Genomic DNA, 21,511 nt, shown 5'->3' with positions numbered 1-21,511 from the left:
CAGCTCTCCACCTCCTTCATCTCTTCCTCCCTCATCTCCCGGCAGGTAAGAAAGAGACACCCTTATCAGATGCTACATCCTGTACACATGCATGTATGCATACATACTGTATCTTCCAGAGCCAACATTTATTTATATATAATGACTGGTATCTTTTGTTTCTGCATTCTGTACCTTCTCCTCACTCAACATGTGACACCTTGAAATGTCACAGGAAAACAAACGTGACACACTATGCATGGGGGCATTGTCATGCTGAAACAGGAAAGGGCCTTCCCCAAACTGTTGCCACAAAGTTAGAAGCACAGTATCAGCTAGAAAGTCATTGTATGCTGTAGCATTAAGATTTCCCTTCACTGGAACTAAGGGGCTTAGCCCGAACCATGAAACAGCCCCAGACCATTATTTCTCCTCCACCAAACGTTACAGTTGGCACCATGGATTCGGGCAGGTAGTGTTCTCCTGGCATCCGCAAAACCCAGATTCATCCGTCGGACTGCCAGATGGTGAAGCGTAATTCATCACTCCAGAGAACGCGTTTCCACTGCTCCAGAGTCCAATGGCGGTGAGCTTTACACCACTCCAGCCGACGCTTGGCATTGCGCATGGTGATCTTAGGCTTGTGTACAGCTGCTCGGCCTTGGAAACCCATTTCATGACGCTCCCGACGAACAGTTCTTGTGCTGACGTTACTTCCAGAGGCAGTTTGGAACATAGTGAATGTTGCAACCGAGGACAGACGATTTTTACGTGCTACACGCGTCAGCACTCGGCGGTCCTGTTCTGTGATTTTGGGTGGCCTACCACTTTGCGGCTGAGCCTTTGTTGCTCCTAGACGTTTCCACTTCACAATAACAGCACTTACAGTTGACCTGTTGGAAAGGTGGCATCCTATGACGGTGCCACGTTGAAAGTCACTGAGCTCTTCAGTAAGACCATTCTACTGCCAACGTTTTTCTATGGAGATTTCATGGCTGTGTGCTCAATTTGTCTACACCTGTCAGCAAAGGGTGTGGCTGAAATAGCCGAATCCACTAATTTGAAGGGGTGTCCACATACATTTGTGTATATATAGTATGTTGTTTTGCTTGTACTTTCCACCATGGATTTGGCATGCAAAGTGAGTGAAAGACTACGTAGTCGTCACCACATGGTCTTCAGAGAACCTACAGGTAACTGGCAAAAAAAAGGAAACACCAATATAGTGTCTTAATAGGGCGTTGGGCCACCATTTAACTGCCAGAACAGCTTCAATGCATCTTGGAATATATTATTCACGTGTCTAACTATTGGAGGGATGTAACTCCATTCTTCCACAAGGAATTCCATAATTTGGTGTTTAGTTGATGGTGGTGGAAAACGTTGTCTCAGGCGCCGCTCCAGAATCATCCATAAGTGTTCAATTGGGTTGAGATCTGGTGACTGACACACACACACCTATGCTCCTTTGAGACCCCTCTTTCAAAGTCACTGAGATCTCTTTTGGCCATGGTAGCCAAAATAATGGCCAACTCTGCATTTTTATACATGGCTCTCAGCATGATACGATGTTAATTGATTAATTAACTCTGGGACCACACCTGTGTGGAAGCACCTGCTTTCAATATACTTTGTATCCCTCATTTACTCAAGTGTTTCCTTAATTTGAGCAGTTACCTGTATTTTGCATTGTTACCAAATCAATCCTCCACCCCTCCACTCCAGTAGGCTACAGATAAGACCACAGTAAAGCAGATGTAGAGTTCACAGTACATTAGAAAGAGGAAGTGGGAGGTCTTAAACTGGGCAGAGTTTTATTTACAGCAGCGCACAAATGTGTGTTGTGATGTTTCTCCGCACTTTCATTTCGAAGAACCTCCGCGTTCCCAAGAGTAAAGGCTTTGACCAAGGCTCATCTCCCGCGGTGATGCACCTTGACCCCAACCTCAGGCTGGAGCCAGAGTTGGACACTGACCTGGGGCTCGGGCTTTTTCTGGCCCCATCTGCCAGCCCTCACTCCCCATCACCAGATGCAGAGTATGACAAACTACTGGTAAGGACAATGTGAATGCATTTATTCCACAAATCATACAGAAGAGGAAGTACATTTGACAATGTTTTTACATTATTTAACCATGATTATCTGGCTCCTGTCAGGCCTTTAATGGAGTGTGTTCTTGCTTTTCCGGTGGTAGAGTTGACTGTTCTTGTCAGGAGAGGCCAAAATAGCTTAAATTAAGCTTAAATTGTTCGAAAGAATAAGAGCCAATGCAGGACTGGAAAAACGTAGCTAACTCGCTAATGGCAATGATTGATTGTTTCTGTGAGAACTGTTCTTTTCAAACCTGCTTAGTCAGCTCTGTGTATATAAAGCACTGTTTTAACGAGTGGCTAATGCCTGCTTTAGACACTAGTAAGTCAAGGGGAGAAGTGCATATTACTGGGCTACGGCTGTGTTTTGATTCTCCCAGGATGTGGAGGCAGTGCCAATGCCTGACGGACAGCGCTGCCTACTGGCCCTCCCTCCCGAGTGCTCCCAAGGTGAAGGGCAAGCCGCCATGCCGTATCTCAAGTTGTTCTGCCGCTACATCACTGACCGCAAGGTGGGTGGAGACTAGCGCCGCTCTCGTTCACCTCTCACGCACCTCGCTCTCGCACTTCTTGCTCACCCCTCTCTCACCACCCGCTTACCTTTCTCACCTCTCTATCTCTCTCTCTCTATATATATATATCTATCTAGGGTGTGGTTTCTGGAATCTTGCTAGTGACGTCCAATAAGATCTTCTTTGACCCGTGTAAGACCCACCCGTTGGTAATGGAGCACGGCTGTGAGGAGTACCTGCTGTCCTGCTCAGTGGACAGCCTGGCCTCGGTCTCCTTCTACTCGGACATCTCCCACGTGCACTTCAACTCCTCCACACACAGGTCAGCATTGAATGACTGTGCACGATTGAGACACACAGATTCGGTGCAGCTCTGCACAGATCAACATACTGTGTCTTCACATTGCCTGGAAGGCGTTTAACCTATGAGGTCACTAAAATAATCCTATATTCTGGGCAGACCTGTCAAATCGGTGTATCTCGAATACGTACTATGACTGGATCAGTGTGGGTGAGTCTGACATATCCACAGGTAGCAACAGTGACCTTAAATACTGTATGTTCTCTGTGATATCTAGCAGTGCAAATGGAGTATAGCCAATTAAATTGGTCCAAGGATTTCTATGGTATCAAATTTTATTTGTCACATACACGTGTTTAGCAGATGTTATAGCGGGTGTAGCGAAATGCTTATGCTTCTAGCTCCGACAGTGCAGTAATATCTAACAATTGCACAACATATACACACAAATCTAAGTAAGGAATGGGATTTAAGAATATATACATATATGGACAAGCAATGACAGAGCGGCATGGACTAAGAGACAGAAGAATATTATAGAATGCAGTATATACATATGAGATGAGTAGTGCAACATATGTAAACATTATTAAAGTGACTAGTGTTCCATTTCTTAAAGTGGCCAGTGATTTCAATAGGCAGCAGTAGCCTCTAATGTGCTAGTGATGGTTATTTAACAGTCTGATGGCCTTGAGATAGAAGCTGTTTTTCATTCTCTCGGTCCCAGCTTTGATGCACCTGTACTGACCTCGCCTTCTGGATGATAGCGGGGTGAACAGGCAGTGGCTCGGGTGGTTGATGTCCTTGATGATCTTTTTGGCCTTCCTGTGACATCGGGTGCTGTATGTGTCTTGGAGGGCGGGTAGTTTGCCCCCGATAATGCGTTCGGCAGACAGCACCACCCTCTGGAGAGCCCTGCGGTTGTGGGCGGTGCAGTTGCCGTACCAGGCGGTGATGCAGCCCGACAGGATGCTCTCAATTGTGCATCTGTAAAAGTTTGAGGGTTTTAGGTGATAAGCCACATTTCTTCAGCCTCCTGAGGTTGAAGAGGTTCTGTTGCACCTTCTTCACCACACTGTCTGCGTGGGTGGACCATTTCAGTTTGTCGGTGATGTGTACGCCAAGGAACTTGAAGCTTTCCATCTTCTCCACTGCGGTCCCGTCGATGTGGATAGGGGGGTGCACCCTCTGCTGTTTCCTGAAGTCCACGATCATCTCCTTTGTTTTGTTGATGTTGAGTGAGAGGTTATTTTCCTGGTACCACACTCCCAGAGCCCTCACCTCCTCCCCTGTAGGCGGTCTCGTCATTGTTGGTAATCAAGCATACTACTGTTGTGTCGTCTGCAAACTTGATGATTGAGTTGGAGGCGTGCTTGGCCACGCAGTCATGGGTGAACAGGGAGTACAGGAGGGGGCTGAGCACGCACCCTTGTGGGGCCCCAGTGTTGAGGATCAGCGAAGTGGAGATGTTGTTTCCTACCTTCACCACCTGCGGGAGGCCCGTCAGGAAGTCCAGGACCCAGTTGCACAGGGCGGGGTTCAGACCCTCGAGCTTAATGATGAGCTTGGAGGGTACTATGGTGTTGAATGCTGAGCTATAGTCAATGAACAGCATTCTTACATAGGTATTCCTCTTGTCCAGATGGGATAGGGCAGTGTGATGGCAATTGCATCGTCTTTGGATCTATTGGTGCGGTAAGTAAATTGAAGTGGGTCTAGGGTGACAGGTAAGGTAGAGGTGAAATGATCCTTGACTAGTCTCTCAAAGCACTTCATGATGACAGAGGTGAGTGCTACAGGGCGATAGTCATTTAGTTCAGTTACCTTTGCTTTCTTGGGTACTGGAACAATGGTAGCCATCTTGAAGCATGTGGGAACAGCAGACTGGGAAAGGGAGAGATTGAATATGTCCATGAACATGTGTTTAGCTTGTCTGGAAGCGAGACGTCGGTGTCGGCAACGTGGCTGGTTTTCTTTTTGTAGTCCGTGATTGTCTGTAGACCCTGCCACATACGTCTCGTGTCTGAGCCGTTGAATTGCGACTCCACTTTGTCTCTATACTGATGTTTTGCCAGTTTAATTGCCTTGCGGAGTGAGTAGCTACACTGTTTGTATTCTGCCATATTCCCAGTCACCTTGCCGTGGTTGAATGCGGTAGTTCGCGCTTTCAGAATTGCGCGAATGCTGCCGTCTATCCACGGTTTCTGGTTAGGGTAGGTTTTAATAGTCACAGTGGGCACAACATCACCTATACACTTCCTGATAAACTCTGTCACTGTTTCAGTGTATATGTCTAAATTATTTTCTGAAGCTACCCAGAACATATCCCAGTCCGCGTGATCAAAACAATCTTGAAGCATGGATTCCGATTGGTCAGACCAGCGTTGAATAGTCCTTAGCACGGGTACTTCCTGTTTTGAGTTTCTGCCTATAGGAAGGGAGAAGCAAAATGGAGTCGTGGTCAGATTTGCTGAAAGGAGGGCGGGGGAGGGCCTTATAACCATCCCGGAAGTTTGAATAGCAATGGTCGAGGATTTTAGCAGTGCGAGTACAACAGTCGATATGTTGATAGAACTTCGGCAGCCTAGTCCTCAAACTTGCTTTGTTAAAATCCCCGGCTAAAATAAATGCAGCCTCAGAATATGTGGTTTCCAGTTTGCATAAGGTCCAGTGAAGTTCTTTGAGGGCCGTCGTGGTATCGGCTTGAGGGGGGATATACACGGCCGTGACTATAACCGAAGAGAATTCTCTTAGGAGATAATACGGTCGGCATTTGATTGTGAAAAATTCTAGGTCGGGTGAACAGAAGGACTCGAGTTCCTCTGTTACTACAATTACACCACGAGTCGTTAATCATGAAACATACACCTCCGCCCTTCTGCTTCCCGGAGAGATATTTATGTCTGCGCGATGAACTGAGAACCCATCTGGCTGGACCGATTTCGACAGAATATCCCAAGAGAGCCATGTTTCCGTGAAACAGAGTATGTTACAGGCCTTGATGTCTCTCTGGAAATAAATCCTTGCCCGTAGTTCGTCGACTTTGTTAACCTAAGATTGAAGATTAGCGAGTAGAATACTTGGAAGCGGTGGGTGGTGTGCGCGCCTCCTAAGTCGAACCAGCAGGCCGCTCCGAGTGCCTCTCCTCCGCCGGCAATGTTTTGGGTCAGCCGCTGGAATCAGTTCAGTTGCCCTGGGGAGAGCAAACAAAGGATCTGCTTCGGGAAAGTCGTATTCCTGGTCGTAATGCTGGTGAGTTACCGCCGCTCTGATATCCAATAGTTTTTCCTGGCTGTATGTAATGACGCAAAACACTTTCTGAGCTAATAATGTAAAAAATAATACATAAAAAAACAAAATACTGCAAAGTTTCCTAAGAGCTAGTCGCGAGGCCGCCATCTTCGTCGGCGCCAGGACCACCATCAAGGAGCGTTTGCCGGGTTACATATTGCAGAACATGCAACATACATAGGGGGTTGTTTTTCTGTAACTAGGTGGAAAGGAACTAAAAAGACACAGAAAACTGGCTCCAAAACTGGCAAGACGCTCCAGCAGGGTGGGAGGCGAAGCAGCAGGAGCCCACAGCACAAGGGGGAGACTATCCCAGCGCTGGTCTCTGCTGCTACGTCGGAGCTGAGGTCTGCCCTGGCTCTGAGCCTGGTCCAGGGGGTCGCTGAGGAGGAGAGTAGCAGTGACATGACTGAGGCAGAGAAGCAGCTGGAGGGGAACGGGAGTCCACTGGAAGAGCTGGTTGTGCAGTCATCCGGGGCTCTGGGAGTGGCTGTGCTGAGCAGTGCTGCCACCTTCTGTTGTGGAGGACAAGAGGCAGCAGGGACGGGGAATCTAGTGAGAATGGAGCTGGTGGACAGAGAGGGGACGGAGAAGGAGCAGTCTGTGAGGAATCGGACGCCAGGTAAGGAAAGGAATCAAGTCGATAGGTTTATCTCATTGTTTTATCCCAAGCAGCACTGTGTGGTTTAGGTCTGCTTGATAAGTTTGTAGGAAGATTTTATCATAACAAATGCTTCCCACTCAGTCTCTTTTTCTTTCTTTGTTTTGCTATCCCCTCACTCTTTTTCTCCATCCTCCCCCCTCTCCCCTTTTCTTTCTCTCCCCTTTTCCCACTCTCGCCCTCTTTCCCCCCTCCCTCTCTTTCTTCCTCCCCCCTACTTCTCTACCTCTTCTCCAGGCCCCTCTAGACCTTCTTCAGGGACTTTTGGATGTCTCATGTTCGTCAGGCTGCGGCTCCAGCGGTCCGCTGGGAAGAAGGGTTTGGCTGCAGGCCTGCAGCTGGGGACAACCAAAACCTTGCCCCGGTGGGATGCCTGGTTCGCCTTCTCCCAGGAGAGGTAACAGTCTGCAGTCTGGAGCCACAGAAAGACTGTTTTAGTTTAGCATTTACACTCCACTTACATTCTGTGAACATTAGCACCTCACACTGACAATGTCTAACATTATTATTATTATTATTATTATTATTATTATTAATAATAATAATATGCCATTTAGCAGACGCTTTTATCCAAAGCGACTTAGTCATGCGTGCATACATTTTTACGTATGGGTGGTCCCGGGGTTCGAACCCACTACCCTGGCGTTACAAGCGCCATGCTCTACCAATTGAGCTACAGAGGACCACATTAACATAATGTTTACATGTCTTGTGCAGCAATTTCAATGACCTCCCTTGCTGAGGAATATAGAGACTTCAAGTTCAAAGACATTTCTCACTAGAAGTAAGTCAAAGGTCTTTAACACTAAATCTTTCTGCTCTCATGGTCTTGTCTGTAGCTCAGACGAGCTCTACGCCTATCTGAGCCACTGGAGGCCAGACCTGCGCATACTGGAGGGAGGGTCGGAGGAGGAGGAGGAGGAGGAGGAGGAGGAGGAGGAGGAGGAGGGGGAGGGCGACAAAGACGAGTTTGTACTGGTCAACGACAGAGAAGAGGAGGAAGAGGTGTCCAAGAACCACGGACGGACTGGGGAGGACTGGGAGGTAAGTTTGTATATTAATGTCATTGAGGAGAGTCCTAAAGAAAGTCTATAGTGGCTGACAACAAAAATGGCTATTTCTATTTACTTTGACTAGAGAGTCAGTGGTGACAATGCATCTTGTGCACATCTTGCCCTGGGGAAGTTTGAGCAACTGTTTGAAAGTTTGAGCAGTGTTTAGGTGGGGTGGGGTCCGTGGTTGTTGTTTGAGTGTGACGTGTGTGTCAAGTTTGAGTGAGAGTGTGATGTTAATGGGTTTATAACTAGGTTGTGTGTCTTGTCTTGCAGATGGTGTCAGTGGAGGACGGTGGTGGGAGACTACCTCTGGTCATGGACAAAGATCCAGAGGGACTGTGTGAGATCGTAGAGCAGAGTCGCATCTTGGATGCAACGCTTGTCAGAGAGGTGAGCACCCAACCATAGACACATGTATGTCAGGTCTTCACAAAACACTGTCTGATCTAATCACACATGCACAAATTCACAATGGAAGATTGTTCTCATCCATTCTTGGATAAGAAAGAGAGATAATGACTTCATTAATCCCCAAGGGGAAATTAATTAAAGCCTCTCATGACATGTCACTGGCCAGCACCACACATATAGAAGAAATTGCACACATTCCTTTTCTTGCCTCTAGTTCCACAAATGCATTACAAGTTCAGCATTCATTGACTGGTCTGGGGTTAAAGATAAATCCAGAGTCTGCGACTAAACCTGACTTTTCTGCTTCTGCCTCAGTCTCCCTCAAGCAGCATTGGTCTTCAGTCATACACACAGTGCCATTCATAACTGAACCTTCGTGCTGAGTAGATTACTGACAATTCGCAAAACCCCTACTATGGATTGTGATGTCACGAGAGGCTGTGTCCTGGAGGGACGTTACATCCCCCTGAGGTGGCTGCAAACCCAGACAGCTATGGCTCCATCTGCTGGTATGGTCGGGAACTCCACCCCTCTATGGCCAATCTTCCCACGCAGCTGAAACAAATGAGGAGCTGATGAGCTGAAGGTTTGGGAAGGGAAGAGACACAGTCTCCAACCTGGGCTCTCTGGAGGACAAGAGTGCTGCACGTCCACTTCCATGAGGAATATAAGGATTTGGAGATACTTACCTTTGGGAAATACTCACCTTTGGATATATGCACCTGTGGAAATACGTGAGAGACATTTGGAAGGACTTTTTTGCTGGGTTGGCCACTAGCTGCAACGTGGACTACAGTAAGGCTGTGGAAAAGTTATCTGAGCGAGTGAGAATTATGATTTTGGATGTGGAAGAGACATCCCTGAACTGTTAACCCTTAAAGAGCCACAAGAGAACAGAATTTTGTTATATTTTCGTTAATTTCCCAAGACCTATAATAAAATCCTTGTTTGGTTTGAACCTTGTCTCCTTGCACTACTTGAGCAATCCCGCTGAAAGCTGTGTAGCCTCTCGTGACGGCACAGATGGTGGAGAATACGGGCACGCTCAAGCGTTAATAGTGCATGTCAGAGGAGGATACCGAAGGTTTGATCACCCAGTTTTCCAAGTTGGCCGTAGGCTCCCCGCCGACTGAAATGGAGGACATATTGAAAGCCCTTGTTGCTGGCCAGCAAGCCCAGATGCAAGCAAACGTGGCTCTCTTGGAGGAGCAAAAGAAAGCCAACCTTCTGAAGGCAGAGGAATTGCAGTTGCAGAGACAGAGGGTGGTCCAAAATACCCGCCCAATAAAGGCAAGTGACTTTATATCTAAGATGGGAGCTACCGATGACATTGAGGCATACCTGCATGCATTTGAGGCCACGGCCACTAGGGAAGCCTGGCCCAAGCAACAGTGGGTTGGTCTGTTAGCCCCCCTTTCTAACCGGGGAATCGCTGAATGCTGTCCGGGACCTGGGCCCTGACCAGGTTACTGACTATGATGCCCTGAAGTCTGAGATCCTCAGCAGATATGGACTCACAAAGTTTGGTATGGCCCAGCGCTTTCACAGCTGGACCTTCCAACCAGACCAACCTCCTCGGGCGCAGATGCATGAACTTGTCCGAATCGCAAGGAAATGGCTGGATCCGCAGAGGAATACAGCAGCGGCGGTGGTGGAGGCCGTTGTGGTGGATCGTTACCTACGCGCCCTGCCTTATGAGGCAAAACGGTTCATCAGTCAACAGGCCTTGACCACGGCTGATCTGACCGTGGAAGCTGTGGAAAAGTACCAGGCCACAGCGGAGATGCTGAATGCTTCCCGAAAAGACCCCAGGAGTGCGGCCCCACCACAAATGGGAAGAACCCGTCCAAAGGACCCCAAGGTCTCGAACCCAGCCACGTCAGGACTTATCCCGGCTCCAGGGGGAGCCAGAAACCAGGCGGGTCCAAGAAGAGTACACCAGGAGGGGGGAAACTCGACAGTGTTACCGGTGTGGGGAGATGGGACATATCTCCTGGCAGTGTGGGAAACCAGCCGATGAACCTATGCCCACTGCGGAGTCCTCCAGCTCAGCACCCACACACCGTTTTGCCTCGCTCTTGGGAGTCGTAGATGGCGGCCCAGATCGACCCCCACCTGCCCGGTAACTGTGAATCACCATGATGTGGAGGCCTTACTGGATTCTGGTAGCCGGGCCACCCTGGTGCGTAAGGATTTGGTGGGCCCAACGTGTCTGACCCCCGGGGAAAGTCCTCCCAGTTTCCTGTGTCCATGGGGACACCAGAGAATACCCCATTACTGAACTTACAATGACCAGCACACGGGGAACCATACACACGACGGCGGGGGTGGTTGATTCCCTCCCTGTCCTAATTGGACGAGACTGCCCAGCCTTTTACCCACTCTGGAGAGAGTCTCAGGAGAGGATAACCCGAGTACCTCGGAAACGGAGAGGCAAGACTCATCCTGGGAAGGCTCCGGTGCAATCCTCCGAGTTACTCACTCCCGCCCGGGCTCTGATAGGGATGGCAGGTGCCCAGACCGACACAGAGACGGAGCTACAGAATCTGGACAAAGAACTGTCTGGTCTGAAGGGGACCGCTGAGAGGTATCGTTTGTTAAAGCAACAGTTAGACATGAAGACAGAAGAGTTAGATATCCTCCAGGCTAAACTCCAACAGAGCTCCTTCCCTAAGCAACAGGAGGAGCTGGAGAGGCTGCGCAGGACCATCGAGGAGTGTGAGGAGACCCTGCGCAGTAGTAAGGAGGTCCAGAAGAAGGCAGAGGAGAAGTACAAGGTGTTGGAGAACAAGATGAAGAATGCGGAGGCAGAGAGAGAGAAGGAACTGAAAGCTGCTCAACAGAAGCTAAACTCTGCTAAAACCAAGGCTGATGCGTTCAGTAAGAAACTCAAGGAGAGACAACAGGAGGCTGAGTCCCTGGTCCTAGAGTTGGAGGAGTTGAAGAGAGAGCCGTCTGGCAAGCACCACGGCAATGCGGACGCCCTCTCCCGGCGTGATGCCTTCTTCGCTGCCTTTACCCCGACGAGGACGTCGGTCCCGAAGAGGGGGATGTGTGATGTCACGAGAGGCTGTGTCCTGGAGGGACGTTACATCCCCCTGAGGTGGCTGCAAACCCAGACAGCTATGGCTCCATCTGCTGGTATGGTCGGGAACTCCACCCCTCTATGGCCAATCTTCCCACGCAGCTGAAACAAATGAGGAGCTGATGAGCTGAAGGTTTGGGAAGGGAAGAGACTCAGTCTCCAACCTGGGCTCTCTGGAGGACAAGAGTGCTGCACGTCCACTTCCATGAGGAATATAAGGATTTGGAGATACTTACCTTTGGGAAATACTCACCTTTGGATATATGCACCTGTGGAAATACGTGAGAGACATTTGGAAGGACTTTTTGCTGGGTTGGCCACTAGCTGCAACGTGGACTACAGTAAGGCTGTGGAAAAGTTATCTGAGCGAGTGAGAATTATGATTTTGGATGTGGAAGAGACATCCCTGAACTGTTAACCCTTAAAGAGCCACAAGAGAACAGAATTTTGTTATATTTTCGTTAATTTCCCAAGACCTATAATAAAATCCTTGTTTGGTTTGAACCTTGTCTCCTTGCACTACTTGAGCAATCCCGCTGAAAGCTGTGTAGCCTCTCGTGACGTCACAGGATGTATAAGGTAGAACGCTGGTAGTGAACTCCTGTGGAGAGATTTAAGCAGAGCAGTGCTGTGAGCACTTTGAACCAATACATTAGCTATGGAGCCCTGCAGGTCAGCTCTTCAAGTGTTTCATTATGTCCAGGCTCATTCACTTGTTGGATACCAATTATTTCCCTTTTCTTTAACTAATCTTTTCCTCTGTTGAGCTAATCTTAATCTTTTAATAAGTATCTATTCTCCCATCTTTGTGCCCCTTCTCTCCAACCCTCACACAACTCTTTCTCCTTCTCAATCCTTCCCTCTCTCTCCAGCTCTCAGCCGAGTTGCCTCCCAGGACAGTGGGCCACATGTGGCATCTGGCCTACAGCACGTCTCTTCACGGCTCCAGCCTCAAGTCCCTCTACCGGAAGCTGAACGGCAGCGACTCGCCTGTACTCATGGTCATTAAGGACTCGCTCAATCAGGTGACCTTTTTATGTACTCAGATTTGTTTTATTTAAAAGTTACAAACAGCTCCCCAATGTTCCATGCACCACCCTCAACATTTTTGACTATCTATCTGCTTTAGAGATTAAACACAGAAGCACGTACCATAGACCACATGCTTTTCATGGCATTTGCACTATTGACTTCAGACACTCAACTGTTCCAGAGACTATGGTGGGGTTGATTTGCCAGGAGTCACAAGTTCATTGTGGACTTATGGTTACCTATGAAGACCCTCATTGTATGAGCTCGGTCTTGTTTGGTTACCAGAGGGTTGTGTTTTTGTTTCTCTGTGCCCCAGGTGTTTGGGAGCTTTCTCTCTCACCCACTGAGGCCGAGCGAGACCTTCTACGGCACAGGAGAGACATTTCTCTTCATGCTGCGTCCTCGATTCAAGGTCATACATGACACACACTATGATGCATACACTACACTTACACAACCATTGCCAAACAATTCTCTCCTACATGTTCTAATCTGAAATGTGGCTTTTTAAGGTATCGGCACAGGATTGTTGTTTTGCCATCCTAAGTGAAAAGACAATACTGTTTGTGTTGCAAATCTTGCTGATGTAATAGGGCATGAGTTTCCATAGCAACCAAATTACTATTCACATAAAGGTCTCTACCAACATTTACATTTTAGTCATTTAGCAGACGCTCTTATCCAGAGCGACTTACAATTAGTGAGTGCATACATTTTCATGCTGGTCCCCCGTGGGAATCGAACCCACAACCCTGGTGTTGCAAGCGCCATGCTCTACTAACTGAGCTACACGGGACAGCAACATCACATGATCGATTTTAATACATGACTGGATTATGAAAGGTCACTCGTTGCTATTAATCACGAGGTTGGTGGCACCTTAATTGGGGAGGACGGGCTCATGATAATGGCTGGAGGCGAATAAGTGGAATGGTATCAAATACATCAAACACATGGTTTCCATGTGTTTGATGCCATTCCATTCGCGCCGTTCCAGTCATTATTATGAGCCGTCCTCCCCTCAGCAGCCTCCTGTGCTATCAGTAGTGTACTGTATATGCAGAGCATTACAAAGGGCAAGTTCATTGGTCTGCAATTCACCTGGTCTGCAATGCGAAAAGGGCTGTCAGAGAAGGAATGCATTAATCAGATAGGAACCTGAGGTACCCCTGTGTTGGTGTCCTTGACTGACTCTTGTCACCTCCCACAGTGTTTCAGATGGACCGGAGAAAACTCCTTCTTCATAAAGGGAGACCTGGACTCTTTTGCTATCGGAGGAGGAAGGTAGGGCCACTCCCAGTCATACAAATGTGTTACGTTATGGTTTTCTTGATGCTAATGTTATTTCTGTTTGCTTGACACTTAGTCTGTTGCTTTGTGGTACAGTATGTGTCAATATGTTTAGGAGAACACACTACTTTACTCTAAAACAATTTAACTGAGTTTCTCTCTCTCTTTCTCTTCCGCAGTGGTCACTTTGGCCTGTGGCTAGATGAGACTCTGTACCTGGGCAGGAGTAGCCCATGTTACACCTTCAACAACTGCTGCCTCTCGGAAAGAGACGACTTCCACGTCATAGACCTGGAGGTGTGGACGTTCTGGTGAAGGCCTGCCCTCTTCAGCTCGCCTAGCAACACCCACTCACTCTGTCTGGCCATCCAATGACTGCTTTAAACAAGACTCTAGAACCCATCTCTTCTAGAACAATGAGTTGTTGGAGGTACCTGTTTTGACTTAATTCTGTGGATTTGGGCTGCAATCTGAACTGTGATTATTCTGAACCCTAGCTCTGAATGTGGACCAAACCATTAGGTGGAGGAGGGGTGTTGGTGGTTTGGGACTGAGGTTGAAGCCTCACTCCATTGGAAGACTTGCCCTGTTGCAACCCCCCCACTCCTTTTGCAGGTTGGTATGGTCCTCACTTTCAACTGACTGTGCATTGTGGATACTGTAGTTCTGTGGTGGAATTCACATCTCCTTCTAGCAATGATCTCCATCTGAAGACCTACCTGCATGTGCAAGCCTGCATTTCCACCCCAGCACAATTGGCACTGTTATTCTGGCATCATCTTTTTGTTGTACATCTGTTTGCCTCTTGTGAATCGCTAACCTGAAGGTGGCTGTCTCTTTTGTAAAATGGAGGAACTGAAATTTGAAGAAATAGGGGCTTAAGATGCCCCTTTTTGCATATGGACCAAATTATATGAACTGATGTACAAATTTAGTTAACTTGAACAAAAAGAGGACGCAGTCTAACCTAACTGTCTTTAAAAATGTTTAATGCTACCCACTATCCATCAAACAATACCTGAAAGTTGCTGTCACTGATCAGAAGTTAGATCTATGTTCCCATAATACAACAAGTAGACAAAATCAACAAAATGTTTAAAATAGGGCTAATGTTATTATAACATGTCTTTATCTGATATTTTTGAGAAACATCGAGCTCATCCAGTGGTCAATGCAAGCTTGGGGACAAAATATCAATCAAGACTCCTTTTAGCAAAGACCCATTTTAGTCAAAGGTTATTTCAAGGGGATGCAATGCTAACATGTGCATACATTGCTGCGATTTAAAAGGAACGATTCATTCATTTTGAACGTTATATCATATTTGTGCATCTCTGAGCGATGTTCTATCGATTCCCGGGGTCATTTCATGTTTATCTGAGCGATTCGCTGTTCAAGCAGGCAAAAATACAGCCTGCTTGAACAGCGACTAGCTCAGATACACATGAAATGACCCCGGGAATTGATAGAACAGAGATGCACATACGATATAACATTCAAAATAGGTGAATCTTTCCTTTAACAAGAGGATGGAGAAATAACATTTTGCTAAGATATTACCTGATTCAAATGTACTCACTAAGTCCATTTCATCTTGCCCTTGATAACGGTTCATTTTGTTAGATAATCTTTGGTGTAGTCACACCGTGAATTCTGATCTCATGGGCAAGGTGTTCTGAAACTACAGGTTAATTAAAATGAGATGTACAGCAATGTTTGGCTTCATAGGAAAGATAACAAAAAGCAATTACATTAAACATTGTGCCACCATCCAACTTTGTTTTGTGTTTCCATGACAGCTGTTGGCAACCTCGGGAACAGAGCAGGGGTGTTGCCTGCAGAGGTTTTAGCAATGACGTCAGGCCTTGGCTAGCCAACTTTGGACTTTCAGGCAAGGCCGTCACAAACTGCTAAAACTCTAGAGGGAACGACTTGACCTGCTCTGCCACTCCAACTCCAACTCTTCCAACAATGACAGAAGTATTACAAATCTATGGTTCTTTACATATTGCACAACAGAGATTAAGAAAAACAAGAATTAGAACAATGCATTATGGTGCAGTCTGCTTGTTTTGGTGTGAAGATGTTGAGAATGTTAAGTGAGTAAAGCAAATTTGAACTCACTGTTATAAGAAGTAAAAATGAATTAGCCAATACTGGCAGAGAGACGTTTGAAACCTGGCTACTGTTCTGATGGATGAGAAGTATGTTTACTTGAAGAACATCTAGCAACTGAGTATTGAGTTTAGTTATAAAAAAAAGTCTAAAGCATATGTCTTCAGAAGGGCTCAACTGGTATAGCTGCCACTGTCCTTTGAAGAGGTTCTTGTAATACTGATCATGTTGGATGCTAATGAAACAACCTGAAAAGTTGCCAGCACCGAAGGAATCGGATCCCTACACAGACGTTGGACGTTTAGCTCCTTCAGAGGAATTACCCTCATTTCTAGACACAAACATAATATTGACCGCTGCCAGTCTTTACTGTGCCTGGTATTCCTTGGCTTTCTCCAGCCCCTCTTTAAGAAAGTTGATGTACATAGCAGTGGCGGGGTCCTCGAACCCACCAGAGAAGCTAAATGTGTCGGCTTCCTCCTCAGGCTTCACGGACGTCTCGTCCAGGAAGTAATTAGCATTGATGTGGTGGACCTAGAGTCATTAGAGAATAATGTAGGTCAGAGAGAGATTCAAGTCATTTTCACACAACCTTGAGTTTTTTTTATTATTATACCTGGGTCTGGCACAGGCACCAATTACATTCCCTTAAAGTGATGGTTCAGTTTTGAAGTTTTACCTTATTTTCGACATCCCTAGGCTGTTGTCGTTTCCTCCAAACCAGTAAAAAATGTGTTCGCTGGTTATTTAGCAACATCCAGAATCAACAAAGTTAAGTATCCAAATCAAAGTTTATTGGTCGCACATACAGATTTGCAGGCAGGGTTGGGTAGGTTACTTTCTAATTGTAATCCGTTAGTTACCTCTGAAATTGTAATCGGTAACTTAATCTGATTACTTTTACATTAATTTCCCCTTGAGGCATTAGAAGACAAAAATGTATTACAAATTGAACGACATCTATTGCAGGATAAATCAATGTTAGTTTACATAGCTGGCCATAAATGGATGTTGCATTGTACTTTGAGTTCGTTATGTAGGCTTCTTCTAACCCATTGCTTTCTACTACAGATAATAATACAATTAGATTATCTTTACAAAGTCTGTCAGATTTACAGTCATTACAATTAATTTAATACCCCTTGATCTTCAAGAATTTGACTTGGAAATATGGAAGTATAGATTTGCCAAATTGTTACACCTGAACATAACCCCAAAATGAAGGACTTATTAGCCAGCCCTCCTCTGTTGTTTATGATTTTGTTGTCATGGAGGACTGATTGGGCTCATTGCTTCGAGATGAAAAATAAATGCTGCCCTTATGGAATGGAATGCTTTGAGCACTACTGAAAAATGAATGCCATATGCTGCATTTGCTATAGGTCTATTGTTTCCTCCGACACATTGGTGCAGCTGGCTTCTGGGTTAAGCAAGCAGTGCGGCTTGGTGGGGTCGTGTTACAGAGGACGGATGGCTCTCTACCTTCACCTCTCCTGAGTCCGTACGGGAGTTGAAGTGATGGGACAATACTACCAATTGGATATCACGAAATTGGGGAGAAAAAGGGGTAAAAAGTACAATTTTTTAAATAATAATTGGATGTAGCAACTACAGATTTCCCCTTTGAGTCTATCAAAAGTGCTTGAGTTTGAGCATGTTCTAATTAATTTAAACTCGTTTTTGACAGTATGGAGCGCATTACCACAGAGTAGTTTAGAAGGTAGGAACTCCCTCAAACTTTTATTCCATAGGCTGGGATCTGCAGCTGTTGCAAGAGCACATTTTTCACTGGCTGTCCACTGGTCGCAAAAACAATGATTGATAGGCAGCTTAAACGTCTTCAATTCAACCATTATTGGGTTAAAATACACGTGACCAGTTTATTAGGTTCACTCATGTAGTACCGGGTCGGACCCCCCTTTGCCTCCAGAACAGCTTGAATTCTTCGGGGAATGGATTCTACAAGGTGTGGCATTCAAACGTTGCTCAAATAGTATCAAGGGGCCTAACGTGTGGGAGGAAAAGATTCTCCACACCATTACACCACCGCCACCAGCCTGTACCGTTGACACCAGGCGCAGGATGAAGCCATGGACGCATTCTGCTTACGCCAAATCCTGACTCTGCCATCAGCATGACACAACAGGAACCAGATTTGTCGGACCAGGCAATGTTTTTCCACTCCTCAATTGTCCAGTGTTGGTGATTGCGTGCCCACTGGAGCCGCTTCTTGTTTTTAGCTGATAGGAGTGTAACCCGGTGTGGTCATCTGCTGCAATAGCCCATGCTTGACAAGGACCGACGAGTTGTGCATTCAGAGATGCAGTTTTGCACACCACTGTTGTACTGTGCCGTTATTTGCCTGTTTGTGGCCTGCCTGTTAGCTTGCACGATTCTTGCCATTCTCCTTCGACCTCTCTCATCAACGAGCTGTTGTTGCCCACAGGACTGCCGATGACTGGATGTTTTTGTTTGTCGCACCATTCTCAGTAAACCCTAGACACTATCGTGTGTGAAAACCCAAGAGGCCGGACGTTTCTGAGATACTGGAACCGACGCACCTGGCACCAACGATCATACCACGTTCAAAGTTGCTTAGGTCACTCGTTTTGCCCATTCTAACATTCAATCAAACAGTAACTGAATGCCTTGATGCCTGCCTGCCTTCTTTATATAGCAAGTCACAGCCACTCTTTGACCAGGGACCAGATGCTGACGAAGCTCTGGTTGAGAAGGGCCAGGATGGGCAAGCTTTCCAGCACTGTCTCCCGAAGAGTCCGCCCAGAACCTGTGACAATGTGTTTGGAGGAAACAAAAAGGTCAGATACCAAGCTAAAAGACACAACATATAGAATTTCCATTTTAATATTCAGTGCTTGAAAAGGTTAGGCTATGCTGCTTTTACAGGTTGTCTTTTCATTATCATTATCTCCAGCACAATACCAGTATCTACATATGTGAAAACAGCACATTTTGTAGAAAAGAATTGAAGTTAAAAGTTCTACCTGATGACGTCATCAAAAGTTAAAACATTTTAAAAACGGTGATTTTTAAACACTGAGATTTGTGTTGATATGGGCAGAAAGAAAACACCCTCCTTTTCTTACTTTTAATCCTACCCTGTGATGTCAAAGAGAAGCATTTTTAAACCATGGATCATAGAAATTGGCCATTTTCACATATGTAGACACTGGTATGGTGCTAGAGATAATGAATATGAGGTTGAAAAGTAGCGGAATTTCCTTTTAATATCTCTGACTCTCCTAAACTAGGTGAGCACTAAGAGGCTGATTACTATCAGGGCTCTCCATAGAGCAGTCACAGGTGAACAGTCTCACCTCAGCAGGATTGGTCGTCTAGTGCCCCCCAGAGGAGGATGGAGTGCACGAGCTTGCTCTCTGCCTGTGCTCGCTCAAAGGCCTTTGAGAAGGGCAGGTATGACACCTGTGGACAATGGAAGAAGAGACATACACTGAGTATACAAAACATTAAGAACACCTGCTCTTTCCATGACAGACTGACCAGGTGAATCCATGTGAAAGCTATGATCCCTTATTGACGTCACATGTTAAATCCACTTCAATCAGTGTAGATGAAGGGGAGGAGACAGGTTAAAGAAGGATTTTTAAGCCTTGAGAAAATTGAGACATGGATTGTATATGTGTGCCATTCATGAATGTGCAAGACAAAATATGTAAGTGCCTTTGAACAGGGTATGGTAGTAGGTGCCAGGCGCACCGGTTTGTGTCAAACTGCAACGCTGCTGTGTTTTTCACACTCAACAGTTTCTCGTGTGTATCAAGAATGGTCCACCACCCAAAGGACATCCAGTCAACATGGGCCAGCATCCCTGTGGAACGCTTGACACGTTGTAGAGACCATGCCCTGACGAATTGAGGTTGATCTGAGGGAAAAAAGGGGAGTTGAGGCTGTTCTGAGGAAGGTGTTCTCTAATGTTTTGTACACTCAGTTTATATCGTCACAATGGTTCAGATTCACATAAACAAGTGAACAGTTGTCAAGTTATTTTTGAGAGAGCTTAGGTATACCCAGTCGTGATCGAAGTTCAAAGGTGACTAGAACAAGCCCCTACGTAGATCGGACAAAACTGAGCAGGCGTATTGAGCCGTACCTTCTTGAAAGGGTAGGAGGTGACCTTGAGGCGGTGAGCGGCCTCCTCGCTGCTGATCTCGGACATCCAGTGGATGTCCTCGAAGACAAACTGGATGGGGTCGCTGCCTCCCCGTCAGCTGTCGATAATGTTCCCTTCCTCATCCTGGATAAAGGAGGGCGTGGACGGGACCGACGTCCTGCAGCTCCATCTGAGGACACACAGAGATCATACAGCAAATATGACACAACCTACTATGTCACATTACATTGAATCAAGTGTTGGTATGCCATAGCATGCCTGTGTGTGTGTTGGGTTTAATAATAATAATAATAAATGCCATTTAGCTGACACTTTTATCCAAAGCAACTTTGTCATGCATGCATTCCTGGGACCACGTATGGGTGGTCCCGGGAATCACACTCACTATCCTGGCGTCACAAGCGCCATGCTCTACTAACTGAGCTACAGAGAACCAGAGACATTAAGCATTTTGGATTTGAACGTGTTAGGACGCATAAGAAGGCTGGTGGTGAACCTGTGAGTTTTTCTGCGATGGGTTTGAACTCAGGACTGAGGAACAGGTCATGGTCTTTGTCCAAGGAGGAGAAGAGAAAGAGGCCATCTGCGCCCAGTGCTTTCTCGGCCACTTCCGGTTGGAGGAACACACAATAAGAGCTCCTTATTGTGTCTTATTGTGTCATTTCTCATGCTCCAGTGACATTCAATTTGATGCTCCACACAATATGTCTGGGACAGATCAGAGTGCATTTTTTAAACCCCAACTTCTCTACAATTATGAAAACATTGTTTTGGGTAAATAAATATTGCACTCTAGCAGCTACAATGTATCAGTTTATCAAAATGTACCAAAGTAGTGTACTGGGAGTTGAAAGTAAACATGGCAAGGAAATGAGGGGATTAGTTTCGGGCAATTCCAAGGTGACAGAATGACGCTGAGCCTCTGATTCTTCACCTTAAAATGTATGCCAAACAAAAACCATTGATTGCAATGTTAAACAAATCATACAACTCTATGCACAAGGACTACTTCCAACAATTTCCACTGACAATTTTACAAAAACGCATGTTATTGAAGAACAGTGCACATGTAAAGTTGTGACAGAGTGACAGTAAAATCTCCCTCGGTTTGTGACAAAGTTTTCCAAAAACTCTTAAATATTTATTCTGAATTAAGATTCAAAGATGGCTGCAGAAAGAATGGGGTGTCAGCTATGATATGACACCTTGGGCTCTATTTTACCAAACCTTGCTGACCACACCGCCCGCGTCGCATGCGCGAGCGTTGCAAAATAAATATACACATACACGTTATTCAATCATTGCACCCACACTGCTCGCACACGTCAACAAGTGTCTTGTTTAGCCAGGTGCAAAAAATATAACTTTGTTCTATTTGTGACACTTGACGCGCTGCAAGTCCCGCATCTCCCATCTCCTTATTGGTTTTTAGGAGCACAGACTAACATTATATGAGTACATCTGTGTAAAAGTTATTACGGCCCTTGGTGATGAATAATAAACAACTAGTTTCAATTTACAGAATTGCAAGGGGC

General features: G+C 46.1%; 1 protein-coding gene and 1 pseudogene across 1 annotated transcript; one reads left to right on the top strand and one right to left on the bottom strand.

Annotated features, from left to right (window-relative positions):
* Positions 1 to 7,789: 7,789 nt before the first annotated feature.
* Positions 7,790 to 15,480, top strand: LOC121544493 (TLD domain-containing protein 2). Its single transcript, XM_041854417.2, has 6 exons — positions 7,790 to 7,879; positions 8,164 to 8,280; positions 12,259 to 12,411; positions 12,735 to 12,830; positions 13,629 to 13,702; positions 13,888 to 15,480. The coding sequence occupies exons 2-6, from the start codon at positions 8,164 to 8,166 to the stop codon at positions 14,021 to 14,023; spliced, it is 576 nt and encodes a 191-aa protein (XP_041710351.2). The 5' UTR covers positions 7,790 to 7,879; the 3' UTR covers positions 14,024 to 15,480.
* A 709-nt stretch (positions 15,481 to 16,189) lies between these two features.
* LOC121544494 lies at positions 16,190 to 21,231 on the bottom strand (annotated as a pseudogene).
* Between the last annotated feature and the right edge of the window lie 280 nt (positions 21,232 to 21,511).

This window comes from Coregonus clupeaformis, chromosome 29 (genome assembly GCF_020615455.1).
Source record: "Coregonus clupeaformis isolate EN_2021a chromosome 29, ASM2061545v1, whole genome shotgun sequence".
In the NCBI taxonomy this organism is placed as follows: Eukaryota; Metazoa; Chordata; class Actinopteri; order Salmoniformes; family Salmonidae; genus Coregonus; species Coregonus clupeaformis.
The sequence above is the reverse complement of the archived record's forward strand: the minus strand, read 5'-3'. Positions and strand labels throughout refer to the sequence as shown.

Bases quoted from the DNA above. Each gene is read 5' to 3' on its own strand.
- LOC121544493 (XM_041854417.2), top strand. From the start codon at position 8,164: ATGGTGTCAGTGGAGGACGGTGGTGGGAGACTACCTCTGGTCATGGAC. The intron at 8,281-12,258 runs GTGAGCACCCAA...CTCTCTCTCCAG, and splicing joins ATGCAACGCTTGTCAGAGAG to CTCTCAGCCGAGTTGCCTCC. The intron at 12,831-13,628 runs GTCATACATGAC...CACCTCCCACAG, and splicing joins TGCTGCGTCCTCGATTCAAG to TGTTTCAGATGGACCGGAGA.